This window comes from Myxine glutinosa, chromosome 6, assembly GCF_964187855.1.
Source record: "Myxine glutinosa chromosome 6, kmMyxGlut1.1, whole genome shotgun sequence".
In the NCBI taxonomy this organism is placed as follows: Eukaryota; Metazoa; Chordata; class Myxini; order Myxiniformes; family Myxinidae; genus Myxine; species Myxine glutinosa.
Genome location: NC_136266.1, coordinates 7,972,063 through 7,993,252, shown reverse-complemented (window position 1 = coordinate 7,993,252; position 21,190 = coordinate 7,972,063). Strand labels below are relative to the sequence as shown.

General features: G+C 49.6%; 1 protein-coding gene across 1 annotated transcript in view; it reads right to left on the bottom strand.

The window, feature by feature from the left end:
• The window catches only part of LOC137429571 (integrin beta-1-like), an 80,243-nt gene that overhangs the window by 6,873 nt on the left and 52,180 nt on the right, over positions 1–21,190 (bottom strand). Inside the window, exons 9-15 of the mRNA XM_068119583.2 lie at positions 18,697–18,786; positions 9,177–9,317; positions 4,917–5,119; positions 4,275–4,516; positions 2,320–2,542; positions 2,024–2,220; positions 1,663–1,829 (exon numbers count right to left, since the gene is read on the bottom strand). Of these exons, the coding sequence (XP_067975684.2) occupies positions 1,663–1,829; positions 2,024–2,220; positions 2,320–2,542; positions 4,275–4,516; positions 4,917–5,119; positions 9,177–9,317; positions 18,697–18,786 (1,263 nt within the window). The remainder of the gene's footprint in view (positions 1–1,662; positions 1,830–2,023; positions 2,221–2,319; positions 2,543–4,274; positions 4,517–4,916; positions 5,120–9,176; positions 9,318–18,696; positions 18,787–21,190) is intronic.

Below are 21,190 nucleotides of genomic sequence, written 5' to 3'. Positions count from 1 at the left end.
GCATGTGCTGTGTGTGTTTATTGTTCTGTGTGTGTTTATTGTTCTGTGTGTGCTTATTGTTCTGTGTGTGTTTATTGTTCTGTGTGTGTTTATTGTACTGTGTGTTTATTGTACTGTGTGTGTTTATTGTAATGTGTGTATTTATTGTACTGTGTGTGTTTATTGTACTGTGTGTGTTTATTGTACTGTGTGTGTTTATTGTACTGTGTGTGTTTATTGTAATGTGTGTGTTTATTGTACTGTGTGTGTTTATTGTTCTGTGTGTGTTTATTGTACTGTGTATGCTTATTGTACTGTGTATGCTTATTGTACTGTGTGTTTATTGTACTGTGTGTGTTTATTGTAATGTGTGTATTTATTGTACTGTGTGTTTATTGTACTGTGTGTGTTTATTGTACTGTGTGTGTTTATTGTACTGTGTGTGTTTATTGTACTGTGTGTGTTTATTGTACTGTGTGTGTTTATTGTACTGTGTGTGTTTATTGTACTGTGTGTGCTTATTGTACTGCGTGTGCTTATTGTACTGTGTGTGCTTATTGTACTGTGTGTGCTTATTGTAATGTGTGTGCTTATTGTACTGTGTGTGCTTATTGTACTGTGTGTGCTTATTGTACTGTGTGTTTATTGTACTGTGTGTGTTTATTGTAATGTGTGTGTTTATTGTACTGTGTGTGTTTATTGTACTGTGTGTTTATTGTACTGTGTGTGTTTATTGTACTGTGTGTGTTTATTGTACTGTGTGTGCTTATTGTAATGTGTGTGCTTATTGTACTGTGTGTGTTTATTGTACTGTGTGTGCTTATTGTAATGTGTGTGCTTATTGTAATGTGTGTGCTTATTGTAGTGTGTGTGCTTATTGTACTGTGTGTGCTTATTGTACTGTGTGTGTTTATTGTTATGTGTGTATTTATTGTACTGTGTGTGTTTATTGTACTGTGTGTGCTTATTGTACTGTGTGTGCTTATTGTACTGTGTGTGCTTATTGTACTGTGTGTGCTTATTGTAATGTGTGTGCTTATTGTACTGTGTGTGCTTATTGTACTGTGTGTGCTTATTGTACTGTGTGTTTATTGTACTGTGTGTGTTTATTGTAATGTGTGTGTTTATTGGAATGTGTGTGTTTATTGTACAGTGTGTGTTTATTGTAATGTGTGTGTTTATTGGAATGTGTGTGTTTATTGTACTGTGTGTGTTTATTGTACTGTGTGTGTTTATTGTACTGTGTGTGTTTATTGTAATGTGTGTGTTTATTGTACTGTGTGTGTTTATTGTAATGTGTGTGTTTATTGTACTGTGTGTGTTTATTGTACTGTGTGTTTATTGTAGTGTGTGTGTTTATTGTAGTGTGTGTGTTTATTGTAGTGTGTGTGTTTATTGTACTGTGTGTTTATTGTACTGTGTGTGTTTATTGTAGTGTGTGTGTTTATTGTAGTGTGTGTGCTTATTGTACTGTGTGTTTATTGTAATGTGTGTGTTTATTGTACTGTGTGTGTTTATTGTAGTGTGTGTGCTTATTGTACTGTGTGTGTTTATTGTAATGTGTGTGTTTATTGTACTGTGTGTGTTTATTGTAATGTGTGTGTTTATTGTACTGTGTGTGTTTATTGTACTGTGTGTGTTTATTGTAATGTGTGTGTTTATTGTACTGCGTGTGTTTATTACCGCATCCCACTTGGCTGTAAGTTTCTCTTTTTCAAACTTGGCGACCTCACGACGATCATGGAGACTGGTCAACACTTTCCAACCGAGTAGCAGCACAAGTCCAGCAAGTACGATACCCGTCACTACGCCAACCACAATTGCTGCCACCTCGGGTTCCGCTGGGCATTCTGCCAAACGTGATGCAAAGAAAATTGTTGTTACAACATTATTTTATTCGCGTTTTGGAAAGTATCAAATATTGAAGAATCGATGACAATTGTTTTTCTTCCTTATACCTGGCGGTTTGGCGAATAATTCCACCGTTCCAACCCACATTATCATGGTGACCTTTGACCTCATGACTAAGACCACTAATGCTTACCTCTCTTGTCCTGCACCACGATGCTCATATTTCGACCGCTCCCGATGAAAGAGAAGATGATCCAGCAATTCCGCAAATCCTGTACTCTGCAGGAATCCAGAGAGTCGAGCTTCGGCACACGGTGTACGGGCACTACACACCTGTCACACTCCATTTCCTGGGAGTCTGACTTCAACATATGACATTGGACGCAGTCTCTGCAGTCACCAAGAAAGGAGGACATAGACATACTGAGATACACCTGTTCAGAAAAGGGACTTTTTGGAGTCGATCAAAAGCTTCATTTGTTGACTCACTTGTGTTCTTGACACGCTTCGGGACACATCGGGCATAGTTCGCACTTGGGGCCCTGGTATTTAGATTCCACACATTGGCACGTGCCACACACGCAGGTGCCCCGACCACTACAGGTCTCCCCATCCGGGGATTGGCACCCGTCCGTCGCCACAGGGCAGTCGCACGCAGCTCCCGTGAAATTGTCAAAGCATTTGCAGCGACTACAATCGCAGACTCCATTACCTGATTCAGGCAAAGGGGAATTAAAGAATTGAAAATGTCACGGATAATGATCATGTAACTTAATTCCTTTTTACCTCTGGATTTATAGGGTCTTCACCATAAAATATGATCTCCATTCTAACAGATGAGTGATTCTGATGCTGTCTCACCTGTTTCTCAAACACAAAGACAAGTTTTTGTCCCATCACTAGTCCTAATGATTGAGAATGTCACTCCATCTCTTACAATCATTAAACACATGCTCCTCCTCAAGGAAAAAGTGCATTCGATTTGAACGTAAATTTAACTTCATGTGTTTCTCAACTTCACACATTGACCGCCTCCCCCTCCTCCCACCCCCCCAACTCCTTCCCGCCCCCCCAACTCCTTTCACATCCCCCCCCCCCCAACACTCCCTTCCCTCCCCCCAAACTCCTCCCACTCCTCCCCACCCCAACGACTCCCTTCACACCCCTCCAACTCCTCCTCCTTCTACCCTCCAACCCCTTCCACTCCAGCCCCCTCCCCTCCAACCCCTCCACTCCTTCCCTCCCACCCCTCCAACTCCTCCCCCACCCCTCCAACTCCTCCCAACCCAACCCCTCAACTCTTTCCCGCCCCCACCCCTCCAACTTCTCCCACCCCAGCCCCCCCACCCCCAACTCTTTCCCGCCCCCTCCCCTCCAACTCTTTCCCGCCCCCACCCCTCCAACTCCTCGCTTCCCACCCCTTCAACTCCTCCCCTCCCACCCCTCCTTCCCTCCCACCCCCCAACTCCTCCCCCACCCCTCCAACTCCTCCCCCCCACGCCCCCCGAAGTCCTTCCCGCCCCCACCCCTCCAACTCCTCCCCTCCCACCCCTCCTTCCTTCCCACCCCTCCAACCCCTCCCCTACCCCTCCAACTCCTCCCCCACCCCTCCAACTCCTCCCACCCCAACCCCCCAACTCTTTCCCGCCCCCACCCCTCCAACTCCTCCCCCCAACTCCTCCCCGCCCCCACCCCTCCATCTCCTCCCTTCCCACCCCTCCAACTCCTCCCTTCCCACTCCTCCAACTCCTCCTCTCACTCACCCTTCAACCCCTTCCACTCCAGCCCCCCTCCCCTCCAACCCCTCCACTCCAGCCCTCCTCCCCTCCAACCCCTCCACTCCAGCCTGCCTCTCCTCCCACCCCTCCAACTCCTTCCCTCCCACCCCTCATTCCCTCCCACCCCTCCAACTCCTCCCCCACCCCTCCAACTCCTCCCACCCCACCCCCCCCCAAGTACTTCCAGCCCCCACCCCTCCAACTCCTCGCCCACCCCTCCAACTCCTCCCACCCCAGCCCCCCCCCAACCCTTTCCCGCCCCCACCCCTCCAACTCTTTCCCGCCCCCACCCCTCCAACTCTTTCCCACCCCCACCCCTCCAGCTCTTTCCCGCCCCACCCCTCCAGCTCTTTCCCGCCCCCACCCCTCCAACTCTTTCCCGCCCCCACCCCTCCAACTCATCGCTTCCCACCCCTCCAACTCCTCCCCTCCCACCCCTCCAACTCCTCCTCCACCCCTCCAAGTCCTCCCCCACCTGTCCAACTCCTCCCCCCCCCCCCCCACCCTTCCAACTCCTCCCCCCCCCACCCTTCCAACTCCTCCCCTCCCACCCCTCCTTCCCTCCCACCCCTCCAACTCCTCCCCCACCCCTCCAACTCCTCCTATCACTACCCTTCAACCCCTCCCACTTCAGCCCCCCCCCCCTCCCTCCCACCCCGTCTGTACCGCCACACATAACTCCTGCAGTTCTGTCACATGAGAAGTTGTCACACTCGCAGTACTTTCCGTAGAGCAGCTCTCCCAGGTTTTCTCGTCCGTGGCAGACACATTCACCGCACAGACAGTCTCCGTGTCCGCTGCACACCACCTCCGACGAGTTGTCCGCATGGCACGACGCATCCATATCGGTGATCGGCACAGCATCGGAGCTGCACTCGCACTCTCGGCCTAACCGGCCCTCGTTACACCTGCAACACCACAAAACTTGCTCTATCACATCAGGGTAACACGAAAAAATAGTTTGTGGGAAAGTATCCGGTTTTGGGGAGTATAATGTGCATTAGCAAGCCAATCCAATCAGTTTTGAGCTTCTAAATCTCAGGTCAGGAGATGCAACGAAAAGTCGTCGATTCCGGCCAAATTTGCATTTGAGCCACAAACTCATATTTTACAATCTTGGAATTTCAATTTGAGATCCGATGTGTACAAAAAAATCCCATTGTTGCCTCAAAACATTCGCTATTCTCATGTGTCTATCTCGGAATTACATATGGTGGATATTTCCAAGATAGGCCATTTGGAGACCTGAACACCTTTGGATTGTCAAAGTGAGATAAACCACGAGGACACGTCAGGTGAGTCATGTACCTGCAGGCACCGCACTCCATGCTTCCGTTGCCGAAATGACAATCAGGACTACTCGGTTGGGACGACTGCTGACATTCGCACCGACACACAAACTGCAGCCTTAGCCAGAGCCGTTCGTTAAAACCCAGCGGCCGGATCTCCATGGCAACGTCATTGCCATTGGCAGGACAGCCACGTGTTTGAACTTTCACGTGAAATTTCACCTACAGCGATCAGAGTGGCACAAAGGATGGCAAAAATTATAGAAGGTGTCCAGGTAAAAATGAAGCAAATGCAAGAGCACCAAAAATTAGACACATCCACCAAGTTAACAAGTCGGTCAGATAAAACCCAAATCAATCAGCAAATTGAGATCAAAACCAAAATCAATCAGCAAATTGAGATCAAAACCCAAATCAATCTGCAAATTGAGATCAAAACCAAAATCAATCAGCAGGTCGAGATCAAAACCCAAATCAATCGGCAGGTTGAGGTCATAACAAAAAAATCAATCGGCAAATTGAGATCAAAACCCAAATCAATCAGCAAATTGAGATGAAGACGCAAATCAATCAGCAGGTTGAGATAATAACAAATAATCGGCAAATTGAGATCAAAACCCAAATCAATCAGCAAATTAAGATCAAAACCCAAATCAATCAGCAAATTGAGATCAAGACCCAAATCAATCAGCAGCTTGAGATCAAAAGCCAAATCAATCAGCAGGTTGAGATGAAAACCCAAATCATTCAGCAAATTGAGATCAAAATGCAAATCAAACAGCAAATTCAGTTCAAAACTAAAATAAATCCGCAAATTGAGTTCAAAACCAAAATCAATCCGCAAATTGAGATCAACACCGAAATCAATCCGCAAATTGAGATGAAAACCAAAATCAATCTGCAAATTGAGATCAAAACCAAAATCAATCCGCGAATTGAGATCAAAACCAAAATCAATCCGCAAATTGAGATCAAAACCAAAATCAATCCGCAAATTGAGATCAAAACCAAAATCAATCAGGAGGTCGAGATCAAAACCAAAATCATTCCACAAATTGAGATCAAAACCAAAATCAATCAGCAGGTTGAGATCAAAACCTAAATCAATCAGCAAATTGAGATCAAAACCAAAATCAATCCGCAAATTGAGATCAAAACCAAAATCAATCTGCAACTTGAGACCAAAACCAAAATTAATCAATAGGTTGAGATCAAAACCAAAATCAATACGCAAATTGAGATCAAAATCAATCCGCAAATTGAGTTCAAAACCAAAATCAATCCGCAAATCGAGATCAAAACCAAAATCAATCCACAAATTGAGATCAAAACCAAAATCAATCCGCAAATTGAGATCAAAACCAAAATCAATCTGCAAATTGAGATCAAAACCAAAATCAATCCGCAAATTGAGTTCAATACCAAAATCAATCTGCAAATGGAGATCAAAACCAAAATTAATCAATAGGTTGAGATCAAAACCAAAATCAATCCACAAATTGAGATCAAAACCAAAATCAATCCGCAAATTGAGATCAAAACCAAAATCAATCTGCAAATTGAGATCAAAACCAAAATCAATCCGCAAATTGAGTTCAATACCAAAATCAATCTGCAAATGGAGATCAAAACCAAAATCAATCAGGAGGTTGAGATCAAAACCAAAATCAATCTGCAAATTGAGATCAAAACCAAAATCAATTCACAAATTGAGATCAAAACCAAAATCAATCCGCAAATTGAGATCAAAACCAAAATCAATCCGCAAATTGAGTTCAAAACCAAAATCAATCTGCAAATTGAGATCAAAACCAAAATCAATTCACAAATTGAGATCAAAACCAAAATTAATCAGCACGTTGAGATCAAAACCAAAATCAATCTGTAAATTGAGATCAAAATCAATTTGCAAATTGAGATCAAAACCAAAATCAATCCGCAAATTGAGTTCAAAACCAAAATCAATCCGCAAATTGAGATCAAAACCAAAATCAATCCGCAAATTGAGATCAAAACCAAAATCAATCTGCAAATTGAGATCAAAACCAAAATCAATCTGCAAATTGAGATCAAAACCAAAATCAATTCACAAATTGAGATCAAAACCAAAATTAATCAGCACGTTGAGATCAAAACCAAAATCAATCTGTAAATTGAGATCAAAATCAATTTGCAAATTGAGATCAAAACCAAAATCAATCCGCAAATTGAGTTCAAAACCAAAATCAATCCGCAAATTGAGATCAAAACCAAAATCAATCTGCAAATTGAGATCAAAACCAAAATTAATCTGCAAATTGAGATCAAAACCAAAATCAATCTGCAAATTGAGATCAAAACCAAAATCAATCCGCAAATTGAGATCAAAACCAAAATCAATCCGCAAATTGAGATCAAAACCAAAATAAATCTGCAAATTGAGATCAAAACCAAAATAAATCCGCAAATTGAGATCAAAACCAAAATCAATCAGGAGGTCGAGATCAAAATCAATCCGCAAATTGAGATCAAAACCAAAATCAATCAGTAGGTTGAGATCAAAACCCAAATCAATCAGCAAATTGAGAGCAAAACCAAAATCAATCAGCAGGTCGAGATCAAAACCGAAATCAATCAGCAGGTTGAGATCAAAACCAAAATCAATCTGTAAATTGAGATCAAAACCAAAATCAATCCACAAATTGAGATCAAAACCAAAATCAATCCACAAATTGAGATCAAAACCAAAATCAATCAGCAGGTTGAGATCAAAACCCAAGTCAATTAACAGGTTGCAATCAAACCCCAAATCAATCAGCAGGTGGAGATCAAAACCCATATCAATCAGCAGGTCGAGATCAAAACCCAAATCAAGCAGCAGGTCGAGATCAAAACCCAAATCAATCAGCAGGTCGAGATCAAAACCCAAATCAATCAGCAGGTCGAGATCAAAACCCAAATCAATCAGCAGGTCGAGATCAAAACCCAAATCAATCAGCAGGTCGAGATCAAAACCCATATCAATCAGCAGGTCGAGATCAAAACCCAAATCAAGCAGCAGGTCGAGATCAAAACCCAAATCAAGACAGCAGGTCGAGATCAAAACCCAAATCAATCAACAAGTCGAGATCAAAACCCAAATCAATCAACAGGTCGAGATCAAAACCCAAATCAATCAACAGGTCGAGATCAAAACCCAAATCAATCAGCAGGTCGAGATCAAAACCCAAATCAATCAACAAGTCGAGATCAAAAGTCAAATCAATCAGCAGGTCGAGATCAAAACCCAAATCAATCAACAGGTCGAGATCAAAACCCAAATCAATCAGCAGGTGGAGATCAAAACCCATATCAAACAGCAGGTCGAGATCAAAACCCAAATCAAGCAGCAGGTCGAGATCAAAACCCAAATCAATCAGCAAATTGAGATCAAAACCCAAATCAATCAGCAGGTCGAGATCAAAACCCAAATCAATCAGCAGGTCGAGATCAAAACCCAAATCAATCAGCAGGTCGAGATCAAAACCCAAATCAATCAGCAGGTCGAGATCAAAACCCAAATCAATCAGCAGGTCGAGATCAAAACCCATATCAATCAGCAGGTCGAGATCAAAACCCAAATCAATCAGCAGGTCGAGATCAAAACCCAAATCAATCAGCAGGTTGAGATCAAAACGCAAATTTAAATCACAGGTGCTTTGCTGGTTAGACTGGTTTGGTATGTGGTTAATACAAGGAAGTAGACCTTTGATCAAAGACTACTTCGTACAATACTAGAACGGTGCTCGATAGAGTGCATACCTCCACCTGGGTGAACAGTTTACGTTTTGTAGGCCTGGTCTGGATTCGGACCTGCACCAAAATCGAATCGGCTTGTTCTTGTCACCAAACCAACACCTCCACCAAGTTTTGCCATGACTCGTCCACAACCTTTCAGATATCGTGCTACACAGCACAGGTATATCATTTTAACCCTATCACTCAATGGTGAAGAATCAATTGGAAATGTTTTAAATTCTCGGATCTGGATTCAGATCTTCACCAAAATCAAATCGATTCGTCGTTGCACACACCAACTCACCCACCAAATTTCATCCGAATCCGTCCACAACCTTTAGAGATATCCTAATCACAAACAGACAGACAGGGGTGAAAACAACCTCCATCCACCTTTGGTGTCAGAGGTAAAAATGGTCTCCACATCTTGCTTAGTTACCATCTTGTCTATTCAGAATGTTCACAAATACAGATGGGGCGGAATTTTTACAAAGGAGGAGAGTCATTCGTGTGAGTCACAAACCTCATCTCCAATTTGGATGTTCAAGCAGCGGCGTCCGGCTTCACCTGTGAACACCTGCCCGTGCTTACAGTCGGCAGTGTACGTCACACTCACACCTTCAGGAGGCTTGGAATTCTCCAACACCAGCTCCGAGGATAGAGCCTGTGGAGACATCACCAGATGGACTAATGGTCAGTGCAGGGTGCGGCCACTTAAGGCCAGTATTGGGATACCAGAGGTAGACCCGGGTTTGTAAGCTACTACGTAGGCCCAAGAACTGCTAAATGTCAATTTTGGAGTCTCAGTGACACCTCCACCTTTGCTCCATATAGTAATATTTTTTAATGATTTCATCATTGAGGCCAAAATAAGGACTGGGACGGAAAATTTCAGAGGTCTGTCCTGTAGTCTGCAATCTCTTCCACTGACGAATCCGCCACCTCTTCATCTCTGGACAAAGTTACCCCAATTAACAAGATGGTATTCATGGAATACTTACCCTGCGCAGTCAACTTGTTGTGAGCCAACTCTTCTGTTTTTGAACATTTTTTTTCTTTGATCCAAAATGGCTGCGAGACCACGTGAGCGATGACATCATAAATTTATATTCTCTAATATAATTGTTGTGTAGATCACGCTCAATACATTTCAAACTGATCAGACCTGTTGGATTATGACGTCATCATTAACAACTCTTATTCCCCATGCGAAGTTCCCCAATATATTATATTTTATATATTATATTCCCCATGCGAAGTTCTTTACAATGAGCCACGTTTCAATTTTTTCCCAGGGAGCGGTTTCGAGATATAGAGGTGCAACTTTTTCAGTTTTTCCAAGATGGCGCCTGTGCCATGTGACCTATGACGTCATATTTAAGAATTTCTAAATTCTACAGGTGGAGGCACCCTGATGGTAAAATTTCTGCCACGTCATTAATGTCCTCCAACCCCAAACATGATGCTGCCACGTCATCAATGTCCTCCAACCCCAGACATGATGCTGCCACGGCATCAATGCCCTCCAACCCCAGACGTGATGCTGCCACGTCATCAATGTCATCCAACCCCAGACATGATGCTGCCACGTCATCAATGTCATCCAACCCCAGACATGATGCTGCCACGTCATCAATGTCCTCCAACCCCAGGCATGATGCTGTCACGTCATCAATGTCCTCCAACCCCAGACATGATGCTGTCACGTCATCAATGTCATCCAACCCCAGACATGATGATGCCACGTCATCAATGTCCTCCAACCCCAGACATGATGCTGCCACGTCATCAATGTCCTCCAATCCCAGACATGATGCTGCCACGTCATCAATGTCCTCCAACCCCAGACATGATGCTGTCACGTCATCAATGTCATCCAACCCCAGATATGATGCTGTCACGTCATCAATGTCATCCAACCCCAGACATGATGATGCCACGTCATCAATGTCCTCCAACCCCAGACATGATGATGCCACGTCATCAATGCCCTTCAACCCCAGACATGATGCTGTCACATCATCAATGTCATCCAACCCCAGACATGATGGTGCCACGTCATCAATGTCATCCAACCCCAGACATGATGGTGCCACGTCATCAATGTCCTCCAACCCCAGACATGATGCTGTCACATCATCAATGTCCTCCAACCCCAGACATGATGCTGCCATGTCATCAATGTCATCCAACCCCAGACATGATGGTGCCACGTCATCAATGTCCTCCAACCCCAGACATGATGGTGCCACCTCATCAATGCCCTCCAACCCCAGACATGATGCTGCCACGTCATTAATGTCCTCCAACCCCAGACATGATGCTGCCACGTCATCAATGTCCTCCAACCCCAGACATGATGCTGCCACGTCATCAATGTCCTCCAACCCCAGACATGATGCTGCCACGTCATCAATGTCCTCCAAACCCAGACATGATGCTGCCACGTCATCAATGTCATCCAACCCCAGACATGATGCTGCCACGTCATCAATGTCATCCAACCCCAGACATGATGCTGCCACCTCATCAATGTCCTCCAACCCCAGGCATGATGCTGTCACGTCATCAATGTCCTCCAATCCCAGACATGATGCTGTCACGTCATCAATGTCATCCAACCCCAGACATGATGCTGCCACGTCATCAATGTCCTCCAACCCCAGACGTGATGCTGCCACGTCATCAATATCCTCCAACCCCAGACATGATGCTGCCACGTCATCAATGTCCTCCAACCCCAGACATGATGCTGCCATGTCATCAATGTCATCCAACCCCAGACATGATGCTGTCACGTCATCAATGTCCTCCAACCCCAGGCATGATGTTGTCACGTCATCAATGTCCTCCAACCCCAGACATGATGCTGCCACGTCATCAATGTCCTCCAACCCCAGACATGATGCTGTCACGTCATCAATGTCCTCCAACCGCAGACATGATGCTGCCACGTCATCAATGTCCTCCAACCCCAGACATGATGCTGCCACGTCATCAATGTCCTCCAACCCCAGACATGATGCTGCCATGTCATCAATGTCCTCCAACCCCAGACGTGATGCTGCCACGTCATCAATGTCCTCCAACCCCAGACATGATGATGCCACGTCATCAATGTCCTCCAACCCCAGACATGATGCTGCCACGTCATCAATGGAAGGATATCAACATGGCCATTTCACTAAACATCTCCCACACATTTGAGTCTGTCAACCATCTTGCCGCGCTTTCCAAACTGTTATCTAATGTCATCGGAATGGCCTCGTCTGTCGCATTTCCGACATTTTTATCTGATTTTCCCTTCTGCTGATTAAACCTGAAGGTAGAAACTTGTGTCCAAAACAGATTCGAAAAATGATGAACTGCACATTTTGATGAGTTTTGTTGATCTAAATTCTAAATAATTCTCTCTGTCCGTCAACATCCTGGTTATATCCATTTAAACAAGCGTTACGCCAAGGTCCCCCGTCGGTGAAGTGATGTGAGTTGACAAAGTGGAAGACGCAAGGCGGCCATCTTGGATTTTAACGTGGCGACCCAATTTTCAATAGCGTTCTTCCTTATGCGTAGATACACCCACACACCAGATTAGAAGTTGGTAGTTCGTTTATTAGTCCCCTTCCGGTGTACACCGGAGGGGACTATAGGTTTGCACGGCATCCCTCCATCTGTCCGTCCGTCAGTCCGTCCATCAGTCCGTCAGTCCGTCAGTCCGTCACGCAAAGAACAGTTTTCCGGACGTTTTTTCTAAACGCTTAATGCTAACGATTTCAATCTTGGCAGATGGTTTCCTCATGATAAGTTACAGATCAAGTTCGAACTTCACGACGTTTCGATCATTTTTGACAAAGTTATGGCACTTTGAACTTTGGTAATTCTGATAATTCTGATGATCCTTAACACAGTGCCATTTTAAGTTTTAATTTCCTTTAAAAAAGATTTTTCTCTGCAATAATAGGACCGATTGAGATAAAATTTTCACCGTAGGGGGGACTCGGTCTGTAGAATATTTTAATGGTAATTATGATGTCACAGGTCAGGTGGTTCGGCCGCCATATTGTTTTTCGTGAAAACACGAAAACCCCTTTTTCTCTGCAATGGCTGAACATTGCAGGCAGAATCGCATACCCATGTCGAACAAAAAAGTCAGCCAGCATGACGTCATGTGTCACATGGTTTCAGAGTTATGACGTTTTTAAGCATGAACCTTTAAAACCGAGCTCCTCCCTCATTTTTGATCCAATCGAGGGGAAACTTCACAGATCTGTTCAGCATGTCAATCTACTAAAATGTCCTTTTGGAATTTGCGATAGGGCACGTGGTTTGGCAGATATCGTTAATTAAACGAATTTTTTTATTTATTTATGGATATCTCTTGTTTATTCCAGAGTTCTCCTCAAGCCGCATCGCACGCTTCAGCCTCGTCTCGCGAACGTCAACACAGCGCGACACAGCGCGCGCTTTCCAGAGGGGCGGAGCCAAGCCGAGCAACATATATATATATATACACATCGATCATTGATCGTGAACCGGAAAATATAATAAATTACTGATATTTAGCGACTCGAAAGGTTCTTCATAAACAACTTATTTTCTCGTGCTTCTGCTGACCTGTCCGCAAGGTGTATAAATCGAAGTCCCGAGTGCGAATCACAGGTGAGCCCATCCTGAGGTAATTAGCGATTGGGAATGATTCGGAACCTGTGGGTAAATAACCCTTTGTAGCGGCTACCGCTGGGTTTTCACAATCGCCTTGCACCTATCAAGGACGCGGAGCGATCACCATGCCGGGCTCGTCCAGGACGCCCGGGCAGGCTCGCCCTCAACTTGCCAGGCCGCAGCCAGGACGCTGGGCCACGCCCCCTCTCGCCTTTCCTGGGCAAACGCTCCGGGATAATATGTATATATATTGCTGCCCGATAAACAGGCTTTTCAGAGTGCCTGAGTGTTTGGTTTGATTAAAGCAACTCGGATGAATTCCAGCTTTTTGTCGCGTCCATTTTTCCGATCGACGTGGGAGCCCCAGCTCCTTCATTGGTGACCTACCGACATGGACACGTCAGTCGCCCTTAAACTGCCTACCTTCTGGGAGGCTCACGCGGCGGTTTGGTTCGCACAGGCGGATTCCCCGTTCGCCCTGCGAGGCATCACGGCCGACGACACCCGCTTCCACCATGTGGTAGCAGCGCTCGGTTCGGCCACCGCAGCCCGCGCCCTGAGCCTCCTCGAGAGCCCGCCAGCCGCTGACAAATACGGCGCGATTAAGAAGCTTCTCCTCGACGCTTTCGCCCTCCCATCGGCGGAACGCGCACGGCGCCTGCTCGACCTGCCCGAGCTCGGCGACACGCGCCCTTCCGAGCGAATGGACTACATTCTTTCACTGCTCGGCGAGCACTCTCCGGCATTCCTGTTCCGGGAGCTATTCCTCCGTCAGCTGCCTAACCCGGTACGCCTCGCCCTGGCAAGCACGACGATCACAGATCCCCGGGCCCTTGCCAGAGAAGCCGACAAGATCTCCGCCGCAGGACAGCGCATCGCAGCGGCGACATGGGACCCACCGCCGTCCGACGCAACACCCATGGCGCCCGAGCACCCGGCACGGTCGACGACCGAACTGCCGACGCAATTGGCGGCCGCTACACTGAGCTGACCACCTCCAGCACGACGACCGGGGCCTCCACCTGACCAAGCGTGGTGTTACTATCATGCCAGGTTCGGACAGAAGGCCCGGACATGCCGACCCCCGTGCACCTTCGGCAGGCCGGGAAACGGCCGGGCCGGCGTTCATTACCAGCCATGAGCGCCGGCCACACTGGCAACTTACTGTTCATCATGGATAAAGCGTCCGGACGGCGCTTCCTGTGCGACACCGGCGCCCAACTGAGCGTCATACCCGCCTCTGACCAGGACAGGCAATCCGCGGTTTGCGGCCCCTCCTTGGTTGCGGCCAACGGATCGACCATCCGCACCTTTGGCCCGCGCAACGTCACCCTCTGCTTCGACGGCCAACGCTTTGCTTGGACGTTTGTAACCGCAAACGTGCCCATGGCTCTGCTAGGCGCCGACTTCCTCTGCACACACGGACTGCTGGTGGACGTCCAACGGCGTCGTTTAATCAACGCCGAAACCTTCAGCTCCCTGGTATGCACATTGAGCAGCTCCGCGCCGACCGAGCTGGTATGCGCCGTCCCGGCGGCGAACGAGTTTGCTCGCCTGCTCACGGAGTTCCCGGCCCTCACGCGCCCGACGTTTTCGGCCGTCGCAGTACGGCATGGGATCGAGCACCACATACCAACCACAGGCCCGCCGTTCTACGCCAGGGCCCGCCGCCTCGACCCAGCCAAGCTCGCCGTGACGAAGGCCGAATTCGACGCGTTGGAGCACCTCGGCATCGTGCGGCGCTCCGATAGCGCGTGGGCCTAGCCACTGCACATCGTGCCAAAGCCGGGGGGTGGATGGCGCCCGTGTGGCGACTACCGCCGTCTCAATGACGCTACCACCCCCGACAGGTACCCGATCCCGCATATCCAAGACTTCTCCGCCCGTCTGGCGGGACGGGTCATTTTTTCGAAAATTGATCTCATACGGGGATATCACCAGGTACCTGTCAGGGCGGCCGACGTCCCTAAAACGGCAGTCATCACGCCGTTCGGCTTATTCGAATTCTTGCGGATGCCGTTTGGTCTCAAGAACGCGGCTCAGGCGTTCCAGCGCTTGATGGACGGCGTGCTGCATGACCTGCCGTTCCTTTTCGTTTACCTGGACGACATCCTCGTCGCCAGCACGTCCCGGGCCGAGCACCTCGTCCACCTCCGAACACTGTTCGGGCGCCTCAGCGAGCATGGCCTCATCGTCAACCCGGCCAAATGCCACTTCGGCACGACGGCCGTTGATTTTTTGGGCCACCACATCACCAAGAACGGGGCCGTGCCGCTGCCAACCAAGGTCAAGGCCATCAGCATGTTTCCGCGTCCCCGCACCATAAAGGCCCTGCAGGAATTCCTGGGAATGGTGAATTTTTATCACCGCTTCGTGCCCCGCGCTGCTCAACTCATGCGGCCCCTCTACGAAGCCCTCCGGGGCAAGCCGGCCAAGCATGACATCGCCTGGTCCGCAGCAATGGATGCGGCCTTCCAAAGCTCAAAGCGGGCCCTCGCCGACGCAACACTGCTCGCTCACCCGGTGCTCAACGCTCCCATCGCCCTCACCACGGATGCCTCCGACTACGCGGTGGGCGCCGTACATGAGCAATGGGTGAACGGGGTTTGGCAGCCACTCGCTTTTTTCAGCCGGCAGCTCCGGCCGAACGAGCTCAAATACAGCACGTTTGACCGGGAGCTCCTCGGTCTACACCTGGCCGTCCGCCATTTCCGCCACCTCCTGGAGGGCCGACCTTTCACGGCGTTCGTCGACCACAAGCCATTGGTTTACGCCATGGCCAAGGTCACGGAGCCGTGGTCGGCCCGCCAACAGCGCCACCTCTCCGCCGTGTCGGAGTTTACCACGGACATCCGGCACGTCGCCGGCAAAAACAACGCCGTGGCCGACTGTCTTTCCCGGGCCAGCGCGAACGCGGTCCACCTGGGCGTGGACTTTGCGCTTATGGCGGCGGACCAAACCACCGACACCACGGTGCAAGCCCTCCGGGCGGCGGACACGGGCCCCGCCTGGCCGACATCCCCTTCGCGGACACTGTCCTGCTCTGCGACGTCTCCCAAGGCCAGCCTCGCCCCATCGTGCCCGTCACCTGGCAACGCCGCATCTTCGCCTCCCTCCACGGCCTTTCCCACCCGGGCCGGAAAGCTTCCCAGAAGCTGGTGTCGGCGCGATTCGTCTGGCACGGCCTTCGTCGGGACGTCCGCGATTGGACCAGCACCTGCACGGCCTGCCAACGGGCCAAGGTCCACCGACACACCCAGGCCCCGCTGGCACCTTTCACCGTGCCCGAACGACGTTTCGACCACGTCAACGTGGATCTGGTGGGCCCCCTCCCCCCGTCACGGGGGTTCACACACCTGCTCACCATGGTGGACAGGACCACCAGGTGGCCGGAGGCCGTTCCCTTCGTCTCCACCACAACCGCCGACGTGGCGCAGGCTTTCATCGCCACCTGGGTCGCCCGCTTCGGCGCACCGGCGGACATCTCGTCAGACCGCGGACCACAGTTCACCTCCGAGCTGTGGGGCGCGGTCGCCCGCAACCTGGGGGTCAAGCTCCACCGTACTACGGCCTACCACCCCCAAGCAAACGGGTTGTGCGAGCGATTCCACCGCTCCATGAAGGCCGCGCTCATGGCCGGCCTTCAAGACGGCGGTTGGGCCGACCGGCTGCCGTGGGTCCTTTTGGGCCTCCGCACGGCCCCCAAGGAGGACCTCCAGGCATCCACCGCCGAGCTTGTCTATGGCCAGGCGCTACGCGTCCCGGGCGAATTCGTGCCCGACGCTACCAGTCCCTGGTCCGCAGCTCACCAGCGCTCGGACCTCCAGGAGGCCGCCCGACGGTTTGCCCCCGTGCCAACATCCCACCACGGTGACCCCCAGTCCTACGTCCCCCCAGCACTTCGCACAGCGGAGTATGTTTTTGTGCGTCACGACGCACATCGGGGGCCACTCCGGCCGCCGTACGACGGGCCCTTCCGGGTGCTGCGACGGGACGACAAGTCGTTCGTCATCGACATCGGCGGCAGGTCGGACCGGATTGCGGTGGACCGCCTCAAGCCGGCGCACGTGGACGTCGACCACCCACCACAGGTGGCCCTTCCGCCGTGGCGAGGCCGCCCCCCGTCCACGGTGCCCCCCACTCGACCGCCCACCACCACACCGGACCCCCTCCCACGACCCGCCAGGGGTCGCTTCGGCCGGGTCATCAGGACCCCCCTCAAATTGACCCTGCCGGTGCAAGTCAATTCTGGGGGGACGTGTGTAGCGGCTACCGCTGGGTTTTCACAATCGCCTTGCACCTATCAAGGACGCGGAGCGATCACCATGCCGGGCTCGTCCAGGACGCCCGGGCAGGCCCGCGCTCAACTTGCCAGGCCTCGGTCGGGACGCCCGGGCATGCCCGGGCATGCCCGGGCAGGCTCGCCCTCAACTTGCCAGGCCGCAGCCAGGACGCTGGGCCACGCCCCCTCTCGCCTTTCCTGGGCAAACGCTCCGGGATAATATGTATATATATTGCTGCCCGATAAACGGGCTTTTCAGAGTGCCTGAGTGTTTGGTTTGATTAAAGCAACTCGGATGAATTCCAGCTTTTTGTCGCGTCCATTTTTCCGATCGACGTGGGAGCCCCAGCTCCTTCACCTTGGTAATTTCCCCAACAGTTTTCCGGACGACAGACTGCCGGTAGGGGACATGTACTGCAGCGCAATACTCAGAATGCTTGTTTTTCAAGATATTCTGCTCACAAGGTTCAGACATACATGGCGGCGGCCATCTTGTATTTTGACGTGGGTTGCACCCACACACCAAATTAGAATTCTGTCCTTTGCTTACGCACGCACGCACGTACGCACGCACGGACGGAGAGGAAAACCATAGTCCCCCTTTCGCTCCGCGGTGCGACGGCGGACAATAACTGAAGTAACATTTCATTCACTGGTGTCCAACATTGTTTACCTCTTCCCTTCCCACAGAGAGTTGCTGTCAAAAAGCATGACGGGGAGGTGAGGAAGGGGAAAGTGAGGAATGTGGAGGTGAGCAAGGGAAAAGTGAGGAAGGGGAGGTGAGGAAGGGGAGGTGAGGAGAGGGAAGTGAGGAGGGAGGTGAGTGAGGGGAGTGAGGAAGGAGAGGTGAGGAGGGGGAAGTGAGGCAGGGGAGGTGGCAGGAGGGGAGGAAGAGGAGGTGAGGAGAGGGAAATGAGGCTGGTAGGTGAGGGGGAAAGTTAGGAATGGGAGGTGAGGAGGGGGAGTGAGGCAGGGGAGTTGAGGACGGTGAGGATAGGAAAGTGACGAAGGGGAGGTGAGGAGGGGGAAGTGTGGAAGGGGGAAATGAGGAAGGGGAGGTGAGGGGGTAGGTGAGGGATGAGGTGCTGAAGGTTCTCACATTGTAAGCATCAATTATCAGCTGGATGACATTGCTGGAGTTGCTGGAAAGAACACCAACTGCTGACTTTGGGATGAGTTCACTGAGACGCTGCAGGGAAAACACCCGGAGTGGAAAAACCACAATGAATACAAGGCCACAAAATAGGTCACGTGGTCAATATGCCATTCCAAACCCAATGCTCACATCCAGCAGGTAATGCTCATTATACAGGTACCATAAAGCAGGTAAGCTTGCGAGTGACTTGCACACAATGGCCTGATATTTTAAGAAAAGATACAGTGGCCTTCCTTTCTAACAAGCAAAACTAAAGGCAAGCAGGACGGCCAGCTTTACTTCGCCACCTGAAAATAGGTAAACATCCTTGAACTGCATCAGAAAGAGTTTGATTTCTCAGCTTTGACCCAATCAGGGATCAAACCCAAACAAGATGGAGGGTACAATGACGAGAGTTTACAGCAACGTGGTTTAAGAGTCTGTCAACCACTAAGAGCTCGGTTTAGGAGTCTGTCCACCACTAAGAGCTCCATTTAGGAGTCTGTCTACCACTAAGAGCTCGGTTTAGGAGTCTGTCCACCACTAAGAGCTCGGTTTAGGAGTCTGTCCACCACTAAGAGCTCGGTTTAGGAGTCTGTCTACCACGAAGAGCTCGGTTTAGGAGTCTGTCTACCACTAAGAGCTCGGTATAGGAGTCTGTCTACCACTAAGAGCTCGGTTTAGGAGTCTGTCTACCACTAAGAGCTCGCTTTAGGAGTCTGTCTACCACGAAGAGCTCGGTTTAGGAGTCTGTCTACCACTAAGAGCTCGGTTTAGGAGTCTGTCTACCACTAAGAGCTCGGTTTAGGAGTCTGTCTACCACGAAGAGCTCGGTTTAGGAGTCTGTCTACCACGAAGAGCTCGGTTTAGGAGTCTGTCTACCACGAAGAGCTCGGTTTAGGAGACTGTCTACCACGAAGAGCTCGGTTTAGGAGTCTGTCTACCACGAAGAGCTCGGTTTAGGAGTCTGTCTACCACTAAGAGCTCGGTATAGGAGTCTGTCTACCACGAAGAGCTCGGTTTAGGAGTCTGTCAACCACTAAGAGCTCGGTTTAGGAGTCTGTCAACCACTAAGAGCTCGGTTTAGGAGTCTGTCTACCACGAAGAGCTCGGTTTAGGAGACTGTCAACCACTAAGAGCTCGGTTTAGGAGTCTGTCTACCACGAAGAGCTCGGTTTAGGAGTCTGTCTACCACGAAGAGCTCGGTTTAGGAGTCTGTCTACCACGAAGAGCTCGGTTTAGGAGACTGTCTACCACGAAGAGCTCGGTTTAGGAGTCTGTCTACCACGAAGAGCTCGGTTTAGGAGTCTGTCTACCACTAAGAGCTCGGTATAGGAGTCTGTCTACCACTAAGAGCTCGGTTTAGGAGTCTGTCAACCACTAAGAGCTCGCTTTAGGAGTCTGTCTACCACGAAGAGCTCGGTTTAGGAGTCTGTCTACCACTAAGAGCTCGGTTTAGGAGACTGTCAACCACTAAGAGCTCGCTTTAGGAGTCTGTCTACCACGAAGAGCTCGGTTTAGGAGTCTGTCTACCACTAAGAGCTCGGTTTAGGAGACTGTCTACCACTAAGAGCTCGGTTTAGGAGTCTGTCTACCACTAAGAGCTCGCTTTAGGAGTCTGTCTACCACTAAGAGCTCGGTATAGGAGTCTGTCTACCACTAAGAGCTCGGTTTAGGAGTCTGTCAACCACTAAGAGCTCGCTTTAGGAGTCTGTCTACCACGAAGAGCTCGGTTTAGCAGTCTGTCTACCACTAAGAGCTCGGTTTAGGAGACTGTCAACCACTAAGAGCTCGCTTTAGGAGTCTGTCTACCACGAAGAGCTCGGTTTAGGAGTCTGTCTACCACTAAGAGCTCGGTTTAGGAGTCTGTCTACCACTAAGAGCTCAGTTTAGGAGTCTGTCTACCATGAAGAGCTCGGTTTAGGAGTCTGTCTACCACTAAGAGCTCGGTTTAGGAGTCTGTCCACCACTAAGAGCTCGGTTTAGGAGTCTGTCAACCACTAAGAGCTCGCTTTAGGAGTCTGTCTACCACGAAGAGCTCGGTTTAGGAGTCTGTCTACCACTAAGAGCTCGGTTTAGGAGACTGTCAACCACTAAGAGCTCGCTTTAGGAGTCTGTCTACCACGAAGAGCTCGGTTTAGGAGTCTGTCTACCACTAAGAGCTCGGTTTAGGAGACTGTCTACCACTAAGAGCTCGGTTTAGGAGTCTGTCTACCACTAAGAGCTCGGTTTAGGAGTCTGTCAACCACTAAGAGCTCGGTTTAGGAGTCTGTCTACCACTAAGAGCTCGGTATAGGAGTCTGTCTACCACTAAGAGCTCGGTTTAGGAGTCTGTCTACCACTAAGAGCTCCATTTAGGAGTCTGTCTACCACTAAGAGCTCGGTTTAGGAGTCTGTCCACCACTAAGAGCTCGGTTTAGGAGTCTGTCAACCACTAAGAGCTCGGTTTAGGAGTCTG